The sequence below is a fragment of the Copidosoma floridanum genome, unplaced genomic scaffold (genome assembly GCF_036245765.1).
Source record: "Copidosoma floridanum isolate Cflo_tuat_1 unplaced genomic scaffold, Cflo_Japanese_pri ptg000033l, whole genome shotgun sequence".
In the NCBI taxonomy this organism is placed as follows: domain Eukaryota; kingdom Metazoa; phylum Arthropoda; class Insecta; order Hymenoptera; family Encyrtidae; genus Copidosoma; species Copidosoma floridanum.
In genome coordinates this window covers 6,246,293-6,269,903 of record NW_028321910.1, presented here as the reverse complement: position 1 = coordinate 6,269,903, position 23,611 = coordinate 6,246,293, and the positions used below count along the sequence as shown (strand labels likewise).

The 23,611-nt window shown below is 43.0% G+C and overlaps 4 protein-coding genes across 4 annotated transcripts; 1 reads left to right on the top strand and 3 right to left on the bottom strand.

Annotated features, from left to right (window-relative positions):
* Positions 1-12,344: 12,344 nt before the first annotated feature.
* On the bottom strand, positions 12,345-12,743 carry LOC149373308 (uncharacterized). The gene has a single exon (XM_089597543.1). The coding sequence runs from the start codon at positions 12,741-12,743 to the stop codon at positions 12,345-12,347; it is 399 nt and encodes a 132-aa protein (XP_089453669.1).
* A 523-nt stretch (positions 12,744-13,266) lies between these two features.
* On the bottom strand, positions 13,267-14,758 carry LOC149373307 (uncharacterized). The gene is made up of 2 exons (XM_089597542.1): positions 14,242-14,758; positions 13,267-13,736 (listed from the first exon to the last, which is right to left on the bottom strand). Exons 1-2 carry the CDS (start codon positions 14,756-14,758, stop codon positions 13,267-13,269), a joined length of 987 nt encoding a protein of 328 aa, XP_089453668.1.
* A 3,514-nt stretch (positions 14,759-18,272) lies between these two features.
* Positions 18,273-22,223, top strand: LOC149373306 (uncharacterized). Its single transcript, XM_089597541.1, has 2 exons — positions 18,273-20,312; positions 20,427-22,223. The coding sequence occupies exons 1-2, from the start codon at positions 18,273-18,275 to the stop codon at positions 22,221-22,223; spliced, it is 3,837 nt and encodes a 1,278-aa protein (XP_089453667.1).
* A 427-nt stretch (positions 22,224-22,650) lies between these two features.
* LOC149373305 (uncharacterized) lies at positions 22,651-23,328 on the bottom strand. Its single transcript, XM_089597540.1, has one exon. It carries the CDS (start codon positions 23,326-23,328, stop codon positions 22,651-22,653), a length of 678 nt encoding a protein of 225 aa, XP_089453666.1.
* Positions 23,329-23,611: the final 283 nt, after the last annotated feature.

Below are 23,611 nucleotides of genomic sequence, written 5' to 3'. Positions count from 1 at the left end.
CCATAGTATGAATTTTGAAAATTAACATGCATATGATATAGCTATGAATGCTGATTACACGTTATATCACGATTCAAATCATCATAAGGATAATATTTCAATTTTAAATAGAGTTTCACCTTCCTTATTTTGCAGTGATCAAACATACTAGCACTTGTATCTTCCTGAATTTTTTAGTTAGTTTGAAAGGTTAAAATAATGTAACGTGGTTTTTCCAACTGATTAGATTCACGTGACTAGAGAGGCAGGAGATTCAAGCCAATAACCTAACAGCCCTAAGAATTTGGAAATAATGGCTGTAGGTTTTGCACGCAATTTTAATATAATTACTGACATAGCTTGGCCGCTAATGGTATTTTTTTTTTCCATACGTTACGTGACCTGGTGAGCCAATAATCCAATAAGCGATGCACAGAAAAACGTGAGGTGTCGTAAATGTGTGATTCAAATATAATCAACGACGTTGCTTGGCCGTTAACAATATTTTTATTATTATTATTATTACTACTGTTATCATTATAATTACTATTATTATAATAATGATTAATATTATAATTACAAAACATAACAGGAGTGGATGATAAGCGACATTTTTTGGACAAAAATTATTCAAAATTTATTCAATACATATATTGTACAAGATTGAATATAATATAATTACGTACAAGCGCATATAAAACTAAAAAATAAATTAAAAAATGCCTAAGAATAGTTTTTGCTTCTGAAAAATAAAAAAGTTACACTAGTGCGCATAAATTATAAGAATGAGGTATTTCATATCTTCTTCTTGGCTTACTTATTTTACTCAAAAAAGGTAAATTTCTAACACATACTTTGGAAGCTTAACAAGTTCACCATCTGCGGTGAAATACTCTTGAGTCATGTGACACTTTCCTTCACACGCCTTCGTTTCACATTTCACTTCAAGTATATTTCCGTTATGGAGACAAAAGTGGCGGCTCCAAAACTTCAAAGCAGCTTTTCTAACTGCATGTCTGACATCGGTTGATAATCTAAACATACATGGAAACTGTTTTTGTAACAGTAGTTCAAAAAAGATGAAAATACCTTTATGCGTTTGGGTAAATCCTTCTGTATTCTTAACAATATAACAAAGGTGGTACTCCACACACATTTTTTCCTTTAATCGTCTATGTTTGAGACACAGTTTACAGAACATAGCGAGGTTATTATACTGTTGGTTGGGATTCCACATTACATCACAAATATTGCACAAAAACACTCTCCTAAACTATTAGATATTGTACCAAGTACCTGTAAGTATCGTAACAAGAGCTGCAGTAGGTATCTTCACGAGTTCAGTAGCAGCTATCGTAACGAGTTTAAAAGGAGGTACCTTAACGAGTGCTGTATTATATATTGTACAAAGTACTCTTGTAAGTTACGTAACAAGTGCTGTAGTAAGTATCGTAACGAGTGTAGTAGCAGGTATCATATTTTATCAAGTGCTGTCGATATAATAGTATCTCTAGTAGATATCATAGTAAGTGCAGCAATAGGAATCTTCACAAGTGCAGTAGCAGCACTTGAAACAAGTTCCATAGTAAGTACCGTTAAGAGTGCTGTATTATGTATCGTACTAAGTACTCTTGTAAGTTAAAACAACATTCAATGGTGGTACTGTTAAACTTTGTATTTATTGAAGAACATAACGACGTTTCGGCCGTTTGGACAATGTCTGGGCCCTCATCAGGTACAAAAATCTATGATGAACAAAGATTCTTAACAATACAAATTTTGATAAGTATAATAAACGCAAATTAAGTAAAGTGCATAATATACCTCTGATTCTTACGAAGGGAATGTAAAATCGTAATGTAGTCACAGTTTCAAGTTTTGTTGCTTTTATACCCTGCACATATACAAATAACACAATATACGCATACAATACAATCAAATAAGAATCGCAAGCAGTTCCTTCTAAGACATACGTAAACAGATCCTGATTTCCTAATACCATAAATGAAAAGGACCCTCAAATCATGTACATCCAGTTAGCCACCTTTTTTAATTGACTTAACGAGAGACTTGTTACAATTTTTCAATTTTTCTGTATCTTGTTGTCTATCAATATTATCATTGAAATAATGTATATTTAACATTTTCAAAAACAGGCGCTTTTTATAATTTTGTTCAGTGTTTAAAATTTTTATTCTATTAAAATTAAAGTTGTGTGCAAATTTAATACTATGTTGTAAAAGTACATATATGTATCCTTTTTTTCTCTATGTCCTTTATATGTTCTGCAATTCTTAATTTTTCAGCTCTCGACGTTTGATCGACATAACAGCGGTGTTATTCGTACATGGTATGTGGCAAACAACATTATTTTTCTCTAGTGGCTCGGTTACATCTTTTTCAAGTGAAAAGATCGAATTCAATTTATTGTTTAAACTGTATACAAGACCAACGTAAAGCTTCTTACAAAATTATTTAAAAGGACCGTGCAAGTAAGGAATGTACGGTAATGATAAGATCAGTTTATAATTATTATTGTTTCTATTGCAAATATCAATCATGTTCATGTTTCTTAAGGTATTTATTCTTTTGTTTAAAAATTTATCAATAAATCTTTGAGGATAGTTGTTAGCTAGTAAAAGTTAATAAATTAATTTTAAATTACAGTTATAAAATTGAGTGTCTGCTAATTTAATGGAAAAGTCTACTAATCTGTGAATGATACCTATTCTATATTGCATTGGATGGTGGGAGAAAAATTTAAGTATCGGCCTAAATGTGTGGGTTTTTGGTACCAATTAGTTAGCACTGTATTATTTTGTTGACTGATAATTTTCAAATCTAAGAAACTAATGCTGTTGTTGTTGCATGTCTCAACAGTAAATTGTTATTCCGGACAATAGATATTTCAAATGTTTTTAGTATAGTTAATATATTTAGTAGGTACATATATGAGAATATCATCCACATACTGCACAGACAGTGGAACATGAAAACATAACTTCTTTAAGCATAAAATTTCAAGCAAACGCATTATAAGATCACACAGTACTGGACTACAGGGACTGCCCATTAATGAGCCAAAAACTTGGTTATAAAATTTTTTGATGGAATGGAAAAAAGTTAAATTCAAAATGAAAGATACACCCGTACAAAATTCATTGAGAGAAACATTGATTTTACCACTCAAGAATTTCTTAAAATATGTTATTGCATTTATGATTAAGGCTTTACTAGTACTAGTAAATAAACTAACAACATCAAGACTAATATAAGTGTAACCAGGCGAACTGATAATATCTTTAAATCTATTTTTTAACTCATAACTACTTTTTACGTGTGATTTCGCCAGAAATATATTCTTAATAAAAAAATTAGAAAGAAATTTTGGAAAACTATAAGTAGGTGAATTCAGTGTCGAGACAATAATACGGATAGAAAAGTCTTTTTTGTATATTTTTATTAGTCCGTAGTATTAAAATAAGTTTTTTCTAAGAATATCTTTATCAAACTTGTTCAATTTATGAAAAATACCGTATTGATCTGACTTGCTTACAAAATTTAACGACCCCAGTAAAACGTTGTTCCGTGCACCAAAAATTTTAATGAGCAAGCCATTCAAAATATCGCACACATTTAATACATCTTAAGAAAATTTTGCACATGAAACAATTTTTAAGTCGAAGAGTCTGTGTCGTCCCAGGTCTGTGTCATTTTTTAAAGTAACAGTTGATTCAGCTTCACTCGTGCGTATTAGTATCTTGACTGGCCTATCTATGCTCCGTTTGCTTTCTGCTACGCTAGCCAGGGCTTCGGAGGTGTGGGACCTGATGCTTCATCTCACCCCCATCTTCATTTGCAGTCATCTGAACTCATAGCATTTAACACTAACGCTATCCCCTCAAAAGATGGCTCGTCACAACTGCCACTGCCGAACTCTCACGCACATAAGGCCAATGTGGGTGCGTGCCCTGCTATGATATCTTTCAATCTCGAGTCGACTGCTGCTGCTGCTGCTGACCCAGGTCGAGTACGATCAACACTGCTTTCGCGACTAGGTTCACTACTACTTCGATAGTAACCATAAAAATGGTAATAGCTGTAAAATGTAGTTCTTTTTAAGGACAAGAAATTATTGACAAAAAATTTCGATACTCCTTAGACCTAAGTACTTCATCTTTTTTGATATTTCCTCTACTTAAATAGAACCCCAGGTTACTTAATTGTGAGCATTTATAGAATACTAGGAATATTTTATAATAAAACTTACACAAAACCCTTTTGGATGGCTCACTATTCACAATTTTTGCATACGCAACGGTATTTCAACTGCATTTGTCACAGCTATCTTTGTTATTTCACAGATAATAAGAGTTACTTGGAAAGTATTGAAGTTTTCACCGATGGACAGACAAAATATCCTTACGTTGATTCTTCCAGTTAATACTTTTCAATTTTAACATCACTTTTTCAGAAATATTAAATCTTAATATCTTAATTATTTTCATCATACTAATATATAAAAAAAAGTCGCTAAAACCGTTGTAATCGCTAACGGCAAAAACTACTAAACCGATTCTGCTGAAACTTTGCAAACCGCTTCTTGACACTTTCTAGATGATTTTAGTATAGTTTTTATCTTAAAAAATCTCATAACAAAAGCAATAAATAAGCTTGAAGTTTTGCAAAAATACGCCTGCTTTTCAATTTGGTTAAGTAGGATCCACTAGGTGGCGTCGACATAAAATCAAAGCTACCTGCAACAGAATTAAATAAATGTGGTTACAACAGGCCAGAGCGTCTCCAAAAATTTTGCCGTCACCTGCTGGCAGTACATCAGACTGCGTTGAGGATGTAAATGTTAGTTATGTAGCTGGGTATGTCCCGGTTACCGATGATGCTCTTCTCCAATGGGCAAGTGACCTCGGTCTACTTCCAACCTGAACCATCAGGATTGACAAGTGCCACCAATAAAAAATTTTGTAACCGATAATGTCTCCAGCAAAATACAAGGAGATGTGTCTAGCCAGAGCAGAAGCTGCCCCAATTATTTAGAGTAATGTGGCTATTTCATCATCCGGCCTGCTGCAGTCAGAGAAGTTTTTACTACAAATGCAAGCCAGGGAAGACAGCTCTGAGGAGCACGGGCAGCCACAACAGCTGCCTTCTCAGTGGTCATCCCAACAGTAGATCCACAGAAAAGGTATTCTCTAGGCCCACTTTCCCGACTAACGATGGGTGGTGGTTCATCCAGGGAACGGCCCGAAAACGAGTGTTTGATCAGTGGCGTACCTCTCTCCACCACGGTCTCCGTAAACACAGACTTCGAGAGTAAGAGTCAAACTACCAAGGGTCTCATTATGTGCTTCAATATACGTAATACGGTTCGAGATTCACCGTCACATCACTAACTTTATGATGGAAACGTAGCAGAAAGTTATCTTTTGATGTTTAAAGGTACATTATGACAGTAAATCTCGAAAGCTACTGCGTATATTAAAGCACTCAATGAGACCGTTGCAGCCAGCTCTCCATCATCAAGAATAATAATAAGGACAGCTGAAAGTCTCACCACTGGCCCTTGACAGGGCCATTATAAGTATTTACGTTACCTACTTAACCCTCAATTTCACTGGTTCTTTTAAGGGCCACCTAAATTTAAACTACCTTGCCAACAAATACATTTTTACTACCATTTCCGGAAACGATTCGTCGACTAAAAGACTATGTTAACTAAAGACGGCTACTATCAAACAAGTCAGTCATTTACTGGCAGTTGTCACGAGGGGAGTTGTTTGTTGCAAGGCTGGGAATTCCGGTGACCAACGACCCTATATTACCCTCTCGACTCTAAGCATTTAACCAGAAATCACCGATCCTCTCCAACGTCTACGCTTGGCGAACCTAACAGCTACGAAGGGAAAAAAAACTTCACTCTCCTGATCAGTCTGGAACTTCAACAGCAGGCCAGAGAAGATTACCCTGAGGTATCCAGGCAGTCACAATTGCTGTAAACTTCAGTTAAGAAAGAGTTTACTTAAGAAGCTCACCGGTCTTTTTTCGGGGCCATTGGACGTCGAACTACGTTGCCAACTAATATATTAGAACTTAACAAAGTTGACAGAAAACAGACCTTAAGGGTCACAAAGGTTCTAGGTTTAATGTTATTGTTTAAATTGAAAACTACTACTTAATTTTGAATTAAAAACTGATTTAGATTAAAAAATTTAAATTATTTTCTCTACTTATTGAGTTGAAAAATTATAAAAATAAATTTTTTATAAAACTTCCGTAGTGTTAACGTGAAACGGTCAGAGGAGGGAATCTCCTTACATCATTAATTGACAAGATGTCGCAAATTCATTAAAATTCTTATTGTATTACAGAATTACTTAAAGCTTACACATTTGAGGAATCGAGTCAGTCATCTAGTAAATTTGTACGTGAAATATGATTTTATATCCAATCAATTTTGTGAGTTCATGACCAAATTTTATGTACTAAGTAAAATTGCCAAAACATCATGATGTTTGTGCTCCAAAAAAAACGTTTTGAACATTTTATCAAGAATTAAAGATAAGCCTAAAAAAATTGACAATCAATTAATAAAATTAATAGTTGGGGAAGCTCCCCTTGCAAAAATGACGCCAACAGGAGGCAGAGAGTTTACTATGGTTCCAAATAAAGTATTTAAAGTAGTCCATTGTACATTTTTCAAAACAATATTGAAAATAATATCTACTGGAAAAACTAATGCTACATTTATTTTTTAGTTTTTACGAATGGAAATATGTCATCAAATAATACTCTGTCGTATGATGAGTACAGACTTCAGTTGACGGCTCTGTATAATCGCCTTCGGAATCCTAGAAAAACAATAACAACAACAACAAAAAGAGAAAATTGGAAAGAAATACTAGTAATTAAATTTTTCTACAATAGTTTTTATCCGTTTTAATTTGTTTATTTGTATCATTAGATGTTATGAGTCGTTTTTTTTAATTTTATTGTCATATTGAAATATCATGTGTACTTTACACAACTCTAAATGTCTTTAACTAAAACAAAGTTGGTCATAAATTGGTCTTTGCATACTTTTTCCTAAATAGCGTCTTATTCTCTGACGACAGAATATAACTAGATGTATAATTTGTATTTAAATATTTTCGTTTAAACTTGTTACGATACCCGCTAGACTATGGCTAAATGAAAGGCTGAAAGTATTCGCTATGCACCTGTATCAGGTGATGCCGTCGAGAGAGAAAAATTGTCCCTTACTAAGATTGTCAAAATGCATGGAGCCTTGTAGAAAATTTTTTTAATAAACTTAAAAAAAGGTTATTAAGGTCTACTGTCATCTAGCGGATGATATTTAAACTACGTTTGATCTACCTCACCAACAAATTTTGATTTTCTATCTAAACTACGAATAACTTGCCTTCTCCTCATTGGTGAGAGATATTTGAAATACTCACCTCTCATTGGTGGGAGCTTCCTGTTCCAAGAGAAATGTCTATGACCGCTGAGTAATAACACGCTATCATTAGTACTCATAATTACAAAATAAGTAATAACAATACTGGTAATAAGCACAGTTTCGTAAAATAGATGGAAAATAACTTATATAAATTAAAAGTAAAAGGACACCCTGGTAAGAACAGAATATGACTAAAAACACATTCTTTATGTGCACTTCTGTAAACGAACTATTAACGGTCATGCAAAATAATGGTACGTTCTCACTGCCAGATAACTTTATGTTTTTATTCGGTTCAATACCAATGTAGAGTAGGCTCTTTTGTAGTAACAAAGGGTTTATTCAACCTTGATCAGCCGTATTTTTGAAACATAGAGGTGTTAGTTACTTATATTAATTGAGACGAATAACCAAATAATATTAGCATCACCTTTTTCCCATTTTTAAAGCATCTTATTGGTTGAATTTTGGCCTTATTCGATATGGATACTAATTGATATATTAATAGTTACACCTTCTTTTCCCACTACGATAAATAAAAATTTGGAAATTTTTTTAAATATCAGAGACTATGATGTGGTAAACATAAGTTTTGACTGCGAATTATTTTTGCAACAAAAGCTTACGTTATAGTCATTGCCAAGATAAGGTGTTTAAGTCATGAGTAAAAACTAGCAATCGAAGTTGCTAGACGTATGTTTTATAAAGAGGTAACTGTCACGTTTATCCTAGGGCGCACACATACACACACACACACACGTAAGTGTATTCTGTATGTGAATTGCTGCTAGCAATCACTGGTAGTTCTGAACAGGTTGAGCTTTTGAAAAAACCGTACAGCTCTGTATATAGGGTTTGTGCAACCGCTAAACTCTATTTTTTTAAATCTGAAAGTAAGTAAAAAAGGAGTGACAGATTTATAAAATCTCAATTTTATTTGTTCACAAAAAGATGTAGTTGTAGTAGTAGATGGTATTTCGCTTTTATCATTTTAATTAAAGTTAAATATACAATTTTATTTATGCAATAATAATTTAATAAGATAAAGGACGCTTTATTATGCAATTACAAATGTAATGATACAAAATTTATAAAATTCAGTTTTTGGTGCGAATAATAGTTTCATTTATTTTGATTTTGATGGGAATTCCCTTTTATGGGCTTCTAAGCCTTGACGCTTGTAACTTTTACCACACCAACCGCATATTACATCGCCTCCTTCTAGGACACAGGTTGTCTGATGTCCAAATAATTTTCCAACCGTAACACTAATACAACAGCGATCGGATGCAACATCTATTGGCTCCTTACCCATCCTGTGATCTGTCTTTATATGCCTTATTAATGTGAATGGGGTTGAAAAATATTTATGGCACAATAAACAAATACTGTTATCTTTGTTAACGTTTCCCGCGTTGTGCTGTCGTTCGTGCAATCAAGTAAAATATTTGTTTTTAGCGGTATATGCCCATTGAGGTTTAGGACAGGGATAGTTTTTATCTATGTGAGTCTGTACAGTTGCGTAGATTTCTGGATTACCCAGACTCCAGGATACTGCCATACCTGGGCAAATACATGTCACAAAATTGTGCGCAGAAGACTACCAAATTGGATTTCCAACGTTGACTGCCTCGCATAAGTTCATACCGGTATTGATTACTTGGTGGTATACGTAGTCGCAGAGATACACAAAACAGCCGGGTGGTTGAATGACTGTCTCATACGGCAGTCCTTGAAACGCAAGGTATGCTGGCGTTAATGCAACATTTTTGTGGTCCATTGGTGTGGTAAATTCTGCAATTCATGCACTGCAGTTTTCACCAGATGCACGTAAATTACGTATGGGTTCGATCACTTTCTTACTTAATTCATACGAGCATTGAGGGTAAATGAATATCCATAACTTGAATGCATTTATTAAGCCCCAATGCATAATATTACATGAGTCTAAAAACCCATCTCTATGTGCATTTTCATGAACGAATATTTACCTGCTATGTAAAACGATGGTATGTTTAAATCATCAGATCATAACTCTGTATCTCTATTACGTTTAACAGAGATGTGATGAGGCAACTTGTCTAATAACGAAGGCATCATCAAACTTTGATGAGCCATATTCATGCAAAAGTTTGTGTTAGTTGCCCTTCACCGATTGAGTCTAACACCCAATTAACTTTAGCATCAGCTTTTGCCAATGTTGACAGTATCTCATTGGTTGTGTTTTAACCCTAAAAAATATATATACTAATAATAAAATCAACGGCTAAACTTTCATCTCTTACAACCTCACCTAAAAATTTAAATACTGTTTTGAAATATCACAGACTGTGATGTGGTAAACATTAGGTCTGATGCAAATTATTTTTGTAACAAAAGGTTACGTTATAATCATCGTTATAAGCATTGTGAATGCATAGTCAAGACACAACCAAGACATAATCAATACATTATATATATATATATACTTTTTTTTAAGTATTCGCGTCGATGGCAGCGCTGCAGATAGTGTTCAGGTCGTGCACTTCTGGGAGCTGGGGCTAAAAAAGCTTCCTACGCTTAATTTTCTCAAGTCCACGAATATACATATCAGACTCAGGTTAAGAAGTGTTGATCTCTTATAAATGTGATATTTATATTAATAAGACTTTATGTAATTCTTCAACTACATTATCTCAGAATATCAAAGTGTTTGCTATTTAATAACAATGTGTACCATATCACCTACAAGAAAAGCCACAATCTAATATTGGTGTGCGATATTTAAGTAACAGAACCATCAGAAGCCCTCATTCCGTCCCAACATCACAACAGCAGCAGTTAAACAACTGCCTTCTCATCCCAAGCATGGTGCATAAGGACTTAACTTTACTTTAAGGACCACGGTGACTATTCCCAATCCCAGCATCAATGCTACGTCTTACAAGATGTCAAGTCCATGCTTCCTACTTAATGCAGTAATGTTCATTTTTCCTTCTCCTCATACAATATACAAAGATTTAGAATCATAAAAACCAAATTTTTCTTTCTAGATCTATTGCAGCAGGCAAAAGTACGCTGTCTCCTTACCTCATCCACGGTGCAGACGAACAACCACGCTGTTCACCTTCTCCATTTCCTAGCACTGTAGCAGCAGTTTGAAAAATACCCTATCTACTTGTGGGGCCCAGAACAGAGGTATATAAAATTATTACACTTTCTTTTCGAATCTTTTTATCTACAGGTATGCGTTTACATAAAATGATATTCTCTACGTCTTTGAGTACAAAATATTTTTCTAATCGACGATGACGAAATTCTATTATTCCGATTAAAGAACTTGCAAAAGATAAACGCATAAAAAAGTGTTGAAATACATTTCTCGTATAACTAAAAACTAAGGTGGGTCAAAATTAGACTGAACCATAGTGTCGAGGAAGCAGTGTTGAGGAAAATGAAATTTGATTTTTGAATGTATCTACACTACAACAAACAGTTCATTACTCTAGGATTATAAAGGAGAATTAATCACAAAGCTAAAAATGTAGGTAAAATGATGAGGAAAGATGTAGAAACCAGTAGGACAAATATAATACCCAACTATGCCAGATACTCGAGATCGCAGTTGACAACTGTAGACCGCTCTGTATAGACAGATAGTTCAAAACTGACCCAGCGCGCCCACCCAAAGTAGTCGCAAGACCCCCCTTCCCTTTTTAATTTTCCTACCCACTGCAGTCGTCAGGACTCATCAATCCCTTACACCTTATGTGAAAAGCCGGGAAAAGAGAGAGAGAGAAAATGATGTAAGCAATTAAGAGAGGGGGAGAGACCTATGACCCGAGGAAACTTAATGGGAGCAAAGGAGATGGAGGTGTAGGTGCTGGATAGAGAAGAAGAGAAAATGTTTAGCTAATGAGAGTATAGAGAGAGAGACTTAATGAGAGTTGGTGCGAGAGCGATTAATTGTACTGACTGAAACAAAAGGAGAAAAAGAATGAAGGTAAGAAAGAAATTGACCGGCGCTTGTGTATGTGAATATGTGATAAATTTTGTGTAAACTTAGTGTGCTGCCACCTTCGGCATGCTGCAAGGTTGATCCTCCACCGCTCACGAGGCGGTCTACGAATTTTAGTCGTTTTGACTAAACATGCTCCCCCCGTTGCGAGAGAAGGCGAGCAAATCGAAAACATCGTATGTGTAGCGTATTCGAAAAAGTGCTTACTGTGCGAATCGTACGATGGTGTGAGAGTGTAGTGGTGTAAAAGTGTGTTTACAATTCGAGCAATGTTTATACAAATCGGTTTAATATAAGACAGACAACACGATCGAAAATTTAGACTTCTTGTGACGATGAGATCGGTAGTGGACACAACGATGTGACGTTGCGTTTGAAGCTCTCTTGCGCAGTTTTAACGGTGACGACTCGTACGATGCCATCAGCGCCCGGGTGGATCTCGACGACAACCCCCAGCCGCCATCGCATGCAGGGTTAATTTCTATCGATAAGGAGGACGACGGAATCGATACCGATCTCGTGATTGGACTTGCTCCACTTTTGTCGACGTTGAAGTTCGTGAAAATATTCCAGGTGCCATCGCTTCAAAAAATCTTATCGTGCTCTCGTGATGAAACGCTATGCTGACAATCGGTTACCTGGAACACAAGAAAGGTCAGCTTCCGGCAAAAAATTCAACGGTCTTCCAATTAATAAATGTGCCAGCGTTATGGCCGCTATATCATAAGGATCATTCGATATACTATAAAGTGGTCTAGCAGTGAGAATGGCTTCGATTTTGATAACGAAGGTATTAAGTACTTTAAAGGTTAAGAGTTGTTCGCCGATCACTTGCTTAAGATGGTGTTTAAACGATTTTACTGCCGACTCCCAAATCTCACCAAACTGTGGTTAAAGCGGCGGATTGAAATGCCAGATGATGTTTCTCTGGACTGCGAAATGATCAACATCGTCACGAAACTGGTCGGAGTTAAACAGAGCGTACATTTCTTGTAATTCATTACTTGCTCTGACAAAATTCGTGCCATTGTCCGAAAACACGTGTTTGGGAATGCCGTGTCGGCCGCAAAAACGCTTAAACGCGCCTAAAAATTCTTCGGTGGCTAAATCGCTCACTATTTCGATATGCACTGCTTTCGATGCCATGCATACAAACACACAACCATAAACCTTGACACGATTCCGATTCCGCAGTTTCTTCTCTTTGATGTACATCAGCCCAAAAAAATCTATTCGCACGTGAGTAAACGCGCCTGACTCGGTAACGCGTGCTGATAGCATTTTTTCCATTTTACTATGAATCGGATTGGAGCGATGGCACACGCATTCTACGTATTTTCGTACGATTTTTCGAACTTGTTGCTTTTTGTCGAACAACCAAAAACGCTGTCTTATAGTGTGTAATGTAGTTTGGATTCCCGCATGCAAAGTACGATAGTGCGCATCTTCGATTATCAAATCAGATACATGATGGTGCGATAGTAATAAAATTTGATACCTTTGATCGAAGAAAATTTTCGCCTTTTTAACCGTCCGCCAACTCGTAAAATACCATGCTCATCAACGAATGGATCGAACGCTGCTAACCGTGCACTTTTTACCTTTTTAGATGCAGACACACGTGCGATTTCTTCAGCCAATTGCTCTGCTTGAATTAATTTTAACACCTAACGCTCCGCTTCAAGTCTTTCTTCCAAGCTGATCGATTTCTTTTGAACTTATTTGAACGATGCATACGAAGACAATACGCAATCTTGTTGACTAACTTGGAATATGAGGAAAATCGCAAAAAAATTTCTACCCCTGAATTTACTTAAAGACACGTTTTGCTCTTAAGACCTGGTAATTTGCTCGGTGACGTTAATGCCATTCTCGACCACTCGCTTTCGGATTTTTTCAACCCCTCAGGTCCATTCAGCCACATTCGATTTTTTGAAAACTTGGTAGGTAATTGACCTCGGGACAGTGCATCAGCCGGATTATCTTTCGTTCGCACATGCATCCATTCGTGAACGACGTCCAGCACTTGAATTTTGCTAACTCTGTTTGCTTCGAAAACTTTAAGAGTTTCCGGTGATTTTCTAAGCCAATGCAATACGATCGTTGAATCCGACCAGAGTACTACTTTATGAATTTCAAATTTTAGAGATGGACGCATTTCACTGTACAATCCCACGAGGAGCAGGGCACCGCATAGCTCCAGTTGCGAGATCGTTTTCAACTTTACCGGAGCTACTCGAGACTTCGCACATACCAGACGCACAACGCAATTTCCATACCGATCTACTGAACGCAAAAAAAACATGCACCATATCCTAATAGACTTGCATCGCAAAATCCATGTTACTTGATTTTCGTAGGCCTATCGATAAGGATTTTCCAGTCTACTGCAAAATTGTGGATGAAAGATAGCTGGTTCGCAAACTCCACCCATCGCGAATACAACTCCTGCGGTACCGATTCGTCCTAATCACACTTTTTTTCCAACACTCCTGAATAATTAATTTCGCGTACAGAATTACCGGCCCCAATAAACCCGGTGAATCAAAAATCTTTGCAATCTAGGAAAGTATATGGCGCTTCGTGATTTTATTTGGAATTGTAATTTCTTTGACGGTATAAATAAATGTATCCGCTCGCGAATCCCAAGTTACCCCGAGTGTTTTCGAAACTGATTCCGTCTTTACCGCACAATCACTCTCAAAAATTTCCCGATCTAGCGTATCGAACGCGTATTGATGGTTGGATGCCCATTGTCTAATATTTAATTTTCCGCGCCCCAAGATACCGATAATTTCGTCGCAAAGTATCGCAATCTCTTCGATCGAATTTGCACCTGTTAACAGGTCATCAACGTATAAGTCGCGTTTCAAAATTTTTGCTGCTCGCGGAAAATCGCGCCCCTCATCGTCCGCCAACTGGTGAAGCGTTCGTATCGCGAGATAGGGAGCAGAGGCGACTCTGAACGTGACCGTGTTCAGCTCGTATACCGTTATCTCTTTCCCATGATTCCAAAAAATACGCTGATATTCCCTGTCGTCGGGATGCACTAAGACCTGTCGATACATTTTCTCTATGTCTGCGTTCAAGACGAACGCATAAGATCGAAATCGCATCAAATGTTCGAAAAGTTTCGGTTGAATGGTGGGGCCTACAAGTAGTTTTTGATTTAACGAGACGCCTCTGTCGGTTTTCGCGGACGCGTCGAATACTACACGCACCTTTGTCGTACTGCTCGACGATTTTACGACCGCATGATGTGGCATGTAGTATTTGTCTGGTGTTTCGTTTTGCAACAACGTCATATGTCCGAGTGCTATGTATTCGTCAAGTACTTTCGTATATTCGCGATTGAGTTCATCGTCTGCTTACAATTTCCGGCGCATCGCATAAAACTGACGAAGGGCTTGCGCGCGAGAGTTTCCTAAATCCGCTACTTCGTCGTTAAATGGAAGACGCACAATATACCGCCCGGTTCGATCGCGTGTTGTACTTTTTACATAATGCTGCTCGCATAGAGACTCCGGATCTGATACGCCCACTACGTTTTTAACCTCTTCGATTTCCCAAAATTTCGCTAACTGTTCGGTTAAAGCACTTAAGTTACACGTCACTACTGATTTTTCGAGGTTCTCATTCGCAATACCGCCCACGATCACCCAACCTTATTGTGTTTTTTGCAACGTTAAATCGCTCCCGTTCTAAACGCGTATTTGACCGACTGATAGAAGTGATAACGTGGCTCTGAAGCCGATGAGCATATCTACTGGACGCGGAATATGAAAACGGGGATTGGCAAGTTTCAAATTTGGTGGGATCGCTATTGACGACCGCGGAAAAGGCTCATCGGGTACGAAATCGGCTATTTAAGGGATGGTGAGAAAAGTTAAAGTTTTCGCGAAATCGCTTGTACGTGACCGGAAATTAATCTCGACCCGATACTTCGCAGTCGTGTTTAATGCGTTAATCGCACCCATGGGAATAGAACACGCATTTAACGGAAGTTTTAATTCACGCGCGAATTTTTCAGTTGCAAAATGGGCCGTAGCACATGTGTCAGGAAGCGCGCGTGCTTTGACGAAATTACCCTGCGCATTTTTGACTCGAATAACTGCGCTTATCATTAGCTGTGACTGTGCGGCTCGGGTGATCGTCTCTAGCACGCCTACTTCAAGTCACGCGCTTGGCTTCGCATTCTTCGAGTCGCGATGGAGAGACGTGTGATGCCACTTGCCGCATGTTTTACAGGACCCCGCTCTACAATTCCCTGAGTGTACTGCTACGCAATTTTGGCACAATTTTTTCAGTTGGATAACTTTCCATCGCTCTTCAACGCTCAACTTGTTGTATTCTGGGCAAGAGTAAATGCGGTGTGCCTCTCCGCAGCTTGAACATTTAAACGCGTTCGTGCTAGTGACCATCGCACGCGCCTGTCCCGTGTTCTCCGCCCGTTTCGCAGCTGTCTCGAATTCTCGGTCCCCTTGACGCTTTGCCCCCTTTTCCTGATTCACCCGCCTGATTTCGTCCTCCATCGTAGACAAATGGAAAGTTGTCGTGTGGATAAATTTTAAAAACTGGTTAAGCGACGGAAAAACATTTAAATCCTGTGCAAGATTTGTCTTGCGCGCCCATGCCCTCCCCTCACCCTCTTTCTGCTCAAAGAAGAGGGAGCTGCTGCTCGCTTGCTCTCTGCTGGCGCGAGCGAACTGAGCTCACGAGTGGAACCACGTGTGTGCACGCCTCGACCTCCTGCTTCGCTGGGGACTCTTGAACCGGACCTCCACGTCGATCTGCCTACTCAAAAATATCGGTTACGGCTGATCTGCCGATCTTGTATTTACTCGACGTCCTAATAAAGAATAATTCAAACATTGGTCCTTCGAGCTGGATAGCGTGACTGGGACAGACAACCGCCAGAACCTCATCGAGCCCAGGACAGCCAGAACCACTGTGCTACGCGAAGCAATGTAAGTAGGACGATGTGAGATGCGATCATGCGAAAATACATTCTCTACGTCCGAGAACGTATCGAGACATTGGGCCTCTGTTGCAAGTGATGCAATCGTGCAGAGCCGCGCCACGTGGTAGAGCGATTTGAGGTTATGATAGCCTTAACAAGATGCGACAGGCGAGAGACGCTCCACCGCGACTGCCGTGCAGTCCACGTCGTGGACCTCGCGTGCGACCGCGATTACTCAGTCAGTGAGGCTGTTGAGAGGTTTTGGGTTGCAGATTACAGGCTGCTTCATGCTTAAACCGCGGGATTTACTACTTCACGTTATCCCGCGGCTGGTCGGGTCGACAGATTCATTTGCGATTCCTCACGCCCTTTTTCTCAATATTCTACGTAGACTCATTTGGCACGCACGATTGCACCACAAGTAACAAGGCGCCGTTTGAGAGACAAGCGTCGAGCTCAGCGCGTGACTAATTTACAGGGATAACGAAGGCTGGCCCTCGTTGCTGGAAACGCAGCAAGCCCTGCTAGAGGTTCTCGCGGAATTCACTCAATCCGCCAAGAGCGTCGAGGTATGGAGCATGGGTCTCGTCGACGCCAGGCTCGAGCTACTCGCTGATTATTGGAATGACTTCCAAGCCAATCATAAGGATCTGATTCAGGGCGCACCTGTGGATAAAGTTGCCTTCTTGAGAGCCCTGTACAGGTCCGCAGAGGGATACTACTTCGACGCTAAGGCGTGCCTGTATGACGCTAGGAGTCGGCTATTCCCGTCCATGCCAGGAGGTGGTGGCCAGTTACCACTCCCCGGACCGCTCCCTGGACCGCACTCGGGCCTTTGCCTGCCAAGCATCAATATCCCGCTCTTCTCTGGCCGTCGCGAGGATTGGCAGTCTTTCCGCGACCTGTTTCAGGCGCTCATTCACCAGGATGCTCGGCTCACCGACGTCGAGAGGCTTTACTACCTGAAGGCAAACGTACAGGGTGAGGCAAAAGCAGTTCTGGACCCCTTGCAGCTCGTTGGCTCCAATTATTCCACGGCCTGGAGTCTTCTTGTCTCGCGGTTCGAGCATCACCGCCTCCTTGTGCAGGACCACGTCATGGCACTCCGAACGCTCAAGCCTCTGCGCGAGGAGTCCGCTGCTGGTCTGCAGGGCTTGCTCGATGCCTTAGAAAAGCACCGTGATCAACTGCGAGCGCTCAATCAGCCGGTGGAACATTGGGATGTGTGGATGGTCTCTTTTGCCTCGACCGCCATGGACCCCTCGACTCGGAGAGCCTGGGAAGACGAGCTCGAGAAGTTGGAGGCAGCCAGCTCTGCACAAGGGGAAGCGGCCTCCTTCTCCACTTTGTCCAGCTTTCTGCGGAAGCGCGGCCGCTCTCTGACTTCAATGGAAGCCTTGCGCCCTCCCCGATCGACGAACGATCCTGTACGCTCGACCGGCAGTCGCCCTCCCGCGCCGACGCCACTCAGCCGCAACCACCGATCTTTAGCCACCCACGCAGTCAACGATGACTGCCCTGCTTGCCACGCGCCGCACTACGTAGGTCACTGTAGCCGTTTCCTGGAACTGGACACGCTTGGGCGAAGGGGTTTCGTCGCTCAGCACAAGCTGTGCTTTAACTGCCTGAAGCCGGGCCACATGGCAACTGTCTGCCCTTCCCAAGGCGTATGCCAATATTGCAAGGCGCGGCATCACAGCCTCATCCATGATGGTGGTCGCAAGCGCAGGGCCGCGCCCGACCCAGCACCAGCTGAGGCAAAGCAGTGTCTCTTCACCTCGGACTCCAAGGACGGGATCGACGCGGCAGCTGCTTCACCGTTGTGACTAGCCGTCTTGCCCACGCTCAAGGTTCAGCTCATGGGCCCCGGGGGGCGGACAGTCACAGCAAGAGCACTCGTCGACGCTTGTTCGGAGATTTCAATCACGTCCACTGCCCTTGCTCGAAAGCTTGGCGCCAGTCCCGAGCCAGCTGTCACGAGCATCTCTGGCGTCGGAGGCGCTGTCTTTATGCGCTCCCCAACGATTGCAAGTTTGCAGCTCCAAACCTGGAACTCAACCCGGACGTTGCGGCTGACTGCGCACTGCTTGCCCCAAATGGGACTCCGCACCCCCTCCGGACCGTTACAACCAGCCGTCATCGAACTCTGGAACGATTTACCAGATCTTTCAGACCCGACCTTTGGAATACCGGGCGGCGTCGATATCCTACTTGGAGCCGACGTGTACCCCCATCTACTACGGCCAGGGCAGTTATTCCGTGGAGATATCGTCGGACAGCTCACCGTTGCCGGCTGGATGCTCGCTGGTCACGCACCGGGCCAAGCGACCTCGTCCTCGCCGGCTGCTTGCATGACGACACAGGACACCTCAGCTCCGCCTTGGCACGAGCAGCTAATCGCACTGATGCAACGGTTTTGGGAATTGGAGGACGTGCCACGGGTAATTCGTAAATCTCCTGATGACATCGAGTGCGAGGTCATCTTTGCCGATCATCATCGGGCTGCCGACGGGCGCTATGTCGTCCGCCTCCCGCTCAAGCGCGACGGAATTGAACGACTAGAAGAGAGCTTAACCGGCGCTAGAGCATCCCTTCGTTCGCTACAGCGCAGATTGCGGGGTGCCCCGGAGATGGCCATCGAATATGCACGCTTTATGGACGAATATCTTAGGTGCAGGCACATGCGGTTACTGACCGATGTGGAGCTACGCGAGTCGTCGGGCCTCGTGCATTATATCCCGCACCATGGCATCTGGCAAGCTGGCGACCACCGGAAGAAACTGCGCGTCGTATTCAACGCATCGCGACCAACATCCACTGGCTATAGCCTCAACGATATCCTGCACGCCGGACCGAAGCTCCAAGCCTGCTTGCCGACTGTCTTGCTCCGCTGGAGAAGGCATCGGATTGCTTTCTGCGCGGACATCCAGATGATGTTTCGGCAGATCTGGATCGACAAGCGTGACGTGGACCTCCAGCGTATCCTGTGGAGCACTGATGACTCTAGCCCGCCGAAGCACTATCAGTTGCTCACTGTGACCTACGGTGAAGCTAGTGCTCCCTATCTCTCTTTACGGACGATTTCCCAGCTATGCGAGGATGAAGACCATGCTTGGCCCGAGGTCGTGCCTGTCGTCAAACAAGATCGATACGTCGATGATATTCTCTCTGGCGCTGACGACGTTGAGACGGCTCGACTTCGCCGCGACCAGCTGATCGGCTTGTTGCAAGCTGGGGGCTTCCCTCTGAGGAAGTGGGTGGCCAATGATCCGGAGCTGTTGCGTGATCTCTCTCCAGATGCCCGACTAAGGCCAACCTGGCGACAGCTCAGCGCATACGGTCTTGTCAGCGAACTTGGCGTCAGCTGGGACCCGATTGACAATTGCTTCCACCTCACACCGCCTACCCTACAGCCACGGCCGACCAAGCGCGCGATGCTTGCCGCTCTAGCACGACTCTTTGATCCCTGTAGATGTATCGCGCCCGTTGTCTTAACTGCCAAAATGATCATCCAGGATCTCTGGCGAGCGCGACTCGAATGGGATGAGCCCGCGCCTGCTGCCATGGCCCAACGCTGGAGCGGATTTCTGACTCAACTGCAGAATGTCCCTAGCATTGCCATTCCTCGCTGGATCAGCTGCAGTCCCGCCACTAGTTTGCCACTCCACGCATTTGCAGACGCGAGCCGGCGCGCGATGGCTGCTGTCGTGTACTCGCGCTCTGAGAACCCAGCCGATGGTGTCTGCGTGAGTATTTTGATGTCCAGGACCAAGTTGACCCCCATCAAAAGCTTGCAGCCAGACGCTACTAGTCCAACACGTATGACGATCCCTCGATTGGAGCTACGAGCGGCACTGCTCGCAGCGAGGCTGCTACGCAAGGTTGCCGAGGAATATGCTGTGAGCGTTGAGCACTGTCACGCCTGGAGCGACTCCTAGATCGTGCTTCACTGGCTCCGATCATCGGAGCCGACAAACAACTCATTGATCGACAATTACGTGGCTCACATCCAGGAGCTTCTGCCCTCCCACGTATGGAGATATGTTCCGACGGACTCTAATCCAGTGGATGTGGCGTCCCGGGGCACGGATCTGTTCACGCTTCAGCAAATGTGTGCTTGGTGGGAAGGCCCTTCTTGGCTCACGGGCCCTCTTGACTTGTGGCCAGCTGAAAACGCAAAGTTGCCTAGCTCCTGCAACCCAGTCACCGACGGCGCCCTCCAATCTTGTTGTGCTGTTCAATGCACTACGCCAAATCTGCTCGAGAAGTTCTCAGACCTTGGCCGTCTCCTACGCTTCCTCGCTCGATTGCGTCGCTGGATCCGTCGTCGGCTACGTCGAGATCCCGCTCCCTCGCCTTTCACCCTTCTGACGACGATTGAGCTGCGCGATGCCTACCTCGCCTGCGTCCGCCTCAGCCAGCGACAATTCTTCGCGCTAGAGATTGCGAGCTTGCAAAAGGGCGGCCGTGTCCCTGCGAAAAATCCACTGCTGTCTCTAGACCCGATCTTCTCCGATGACGTCCTTCGAGTTGGCGGTCGTCTCCAACATTCTGCGCTCACCTTCGATGAGCAGCATCCGCCAATCCTCGACAGCCGATGCAGCCTCGCTCGGCTCATTATCCAGTGGGCTCATTTTCGTGCTCTTCACGGAGGAGTCAGAGTCACCAGCGCCTATGTGGCTCGCAAGGCCTGGATTGTTGGCGGGCGGCGGCGAATCAAAAGTATTCTCCAGGGATGCGTGGTCTGCGCCCGACTGCAGGCGCGGCCCGCCACTCAACACATGGCACCTCTACCGGCCGCACGGGTTACTCCTGCTCGAGCTTTCTCTCGCACTGGAGTTGACTACGCTGGCCCATTCAACATTTTGTCTGCTAAGGGCCGAGGCATCCGTACAAGTAAGGGCTACGTCGCGATCTTCGTCTGCATGACCACCAAGGCGTCACACCTTGAGCCCGTTGGTGATCTCTCCACCGAGTCATTCATTGGAGCGCTCACAAGATTCTGCGCCAGGTGCGGTCGGCCCTTAAAGATCTGGAGTGATAACGCCACCTGCTTCCGCGCCGCAGACCGTGAAATGCGCGAGGCTCTCCAGGATGCCGAAATAAAGTGGGAGCATGTTGCTGGCTCACTGGCTGAACAAGGCGTCACGTGGCACTTCATTCCTCCACGGGCGCCCCACTTTGGCGGACTATGGGAAGCCGGTGTCAAAGCAATGAAACATCATCTCCGTCGTGCCCTTGGACCACGCAACCTCACTTACGAGGAGTTTTCCACCGTTTTGGCCAGCATCGAGGCGGTCCTCAATAGCCGCCCTCTCACTCCATTCACCGGAGGCTTAGATGACCTGGACATCCTCACCCCTGGACACTTCCTCGTCGGTGGCCCGCTGAATTCTGTGCTTGAGGCCAGTACCCCGCCCGAGAAGCTCGATCACCTCAGTCACTGGAAGCTGGTCCGGGGAATCCGAGACCAGTTCTGGAGCCGCTGGAGCCGCGAGTACTTGAACACGCTCCAACAACGACCCAAGTGGAAGGTCTCACGTCGTAATTTCCAGGTTGATGACGTCGTCGCCGTGGTGGACGCCACGCTCCTCCAGTCTAGCGGCACGTGGCCGCTCGGTCGCATCATCTCGGTTCATCCCGGACCCGACGGGCTCGTTCGCGCCGCCACCATCCAGACCACCACTGGTGAATACACCCGTCCCATCAGCAAGCTCTCTCTACTGCCCGTCCGATCGCCTAGTGCCGGCGACGCCGCCTCCAAAGACCCTGTGGCCGAATCTGACCCAGGTACGGCGGGCGGAGACTGAGATCGTTCACGGAACGAGGCGGGCGGGTTGTGCAAGATTTGTCTTGCGCGCCCATGCCCTCCCCTCACCCTCTTTCTACTCAAAGAAGAGGGAGCTGCTGCTCGCTTGCTCTCTGCTGGCGCGAGCGAACTGAGCTCACGAGTGGAACCACGTGTGTGCACGCCTCGACCTCCTGCTTCGCTGGGGACTCTCGAACCGGACCTCCACGTCGATCTGCCTACTCAAAAATATCGGTTACGGCTGATCTGCCGATCTTGTATTTACTCGACGTCCTAATAAAGAATAATTCAAACAAATCCAATGACTCTTCCCATTTGTGTCTGATGGGTATTGGAATGGCCTGCTCCAAAAAACGCAGGATCATCGATTCAGCCGGTTTTATGCCTAACGAATGCAAAACATTCAGATGCTGACGGGTGTCATGGACTTATCTTGACAACGCCTGTGCGTTGGCAACCTCTAACGGTTTGATGATAACATTCATCAGAGCATCTAAATGTTTTGATGCGAGAACCTTCTTCTGGTTATATGAATCGACGAGAACCTTCCACGCGTTTTTGTAATTTTCTGCGGTCGCGTCGAAAATTAAAATTTTGTTTAGAGCCTCTCCCTGTAATTCGTTTTGTAAATAAAAAAATTTAACCAGGTCATTGATATCCGTAAGCGCGTCTACCATGGTTCCGAACGCGTTTTCAAACGTAATCCATTTTTCGTGCTGACCGTCAAACTTGGGGAGTTCGGCAACTGGAAGTTTTAGAAGCTTTTGCTTCTTGAAAAAAGTTGACGAGCCGAGAGGTTGCGTGCCGTTCATGGGATTGTGTAAGGCCCCACCTGGCATGGACGTGATACGTGCCGCAAGTGAATAATATCGGTCTCTCATATCCTCGATCGCGATGTGATTTTCATCGTCCGGATCAAGCTCGGCAAGCTCCTCGAAGGCTTCGCAGTGCAACTCTTCGTACGCAATAAAACTAGTTTTTAACCGCTCGAGTCGCAGCATCGCATTGGTTTTGTCGATCGCTTTTTGTTTAAGAGCGTTCACGATCGACGTAAGCTGCCCCTTCAGGGCGGCACGTTTTGAAAGGACGGCTTTATTTTGCGCCATTCTTACTTAACGGATGTAGCCCTGTCAAAGGTAGAACTAATTCTCAGAGCAGAACGATAAAAACTTGAAAAAAAAACACAAACTTGAAAAAACAGAAAAAAAAATAAACAAAAACTTGATGAAAAAATGAGCTTGAAGAAAAAAAATTAAACTTGTTACAAAAAATAAAAACAAAAAATTGACTATTGTTAAATTTTCTAAATATTGTATTGAAGTGAACGAAAAAACTACGGAAAAAATTAATTAAGCTAATTTGTGAAAGTAACTGGACTCGAAATTAAAT

What these genes read in the sequence shown, in the direction of transcription:
- LOC149373306 (XM_089597541.1), top strand. Translation starts at nt 18,273, where the DNA reads ATGGGCCCCGGGGGGCGGACAGTCACAGCAAGAGCACTCGTCGACGCT. An exon ending in AGGTTGCCGAGGAATATGCT is followed by an intron (nt 20,313 to 20,426) that starts GTGAGCGTTGAG and finishes GCTCACATCCAG; the next exon opens with GAGCTTCTGCCCTCCCACGT.
- LOC149373307 (XM_089597542.1), bottom strand. Translation starts at nt 14,758, where the DNA reads ATGACGTTGTTGCAAAACGAAACACCAGACAAATACTACATGCCACAT. An exon ending in ACTTTGCGACGAAATTATCG is followed by an intron (nt 13,737 to 14,241) that starts GTATCTTGGGGC and finishes TGCGTTCAGTAG; the next exon opens with ATCGGTATGGAAATTGCGTT.
- LOC149373305 (XM_089597540.1), bottom strand. Translation starts at nt 23,328, where the DNA reads ATGGCGCAAAATAAAGCCGTCCTTTCAAAACGTGCCGCCCTGAAGGGG.
- LOC149373308 (XM_089597543.1), bottom strand. Translation starts at nt 12,743, where the DNA reads ATGGAAAAAATGCTATCAGCACGCGTTACCGAGTCAGGCGCGTTTACT.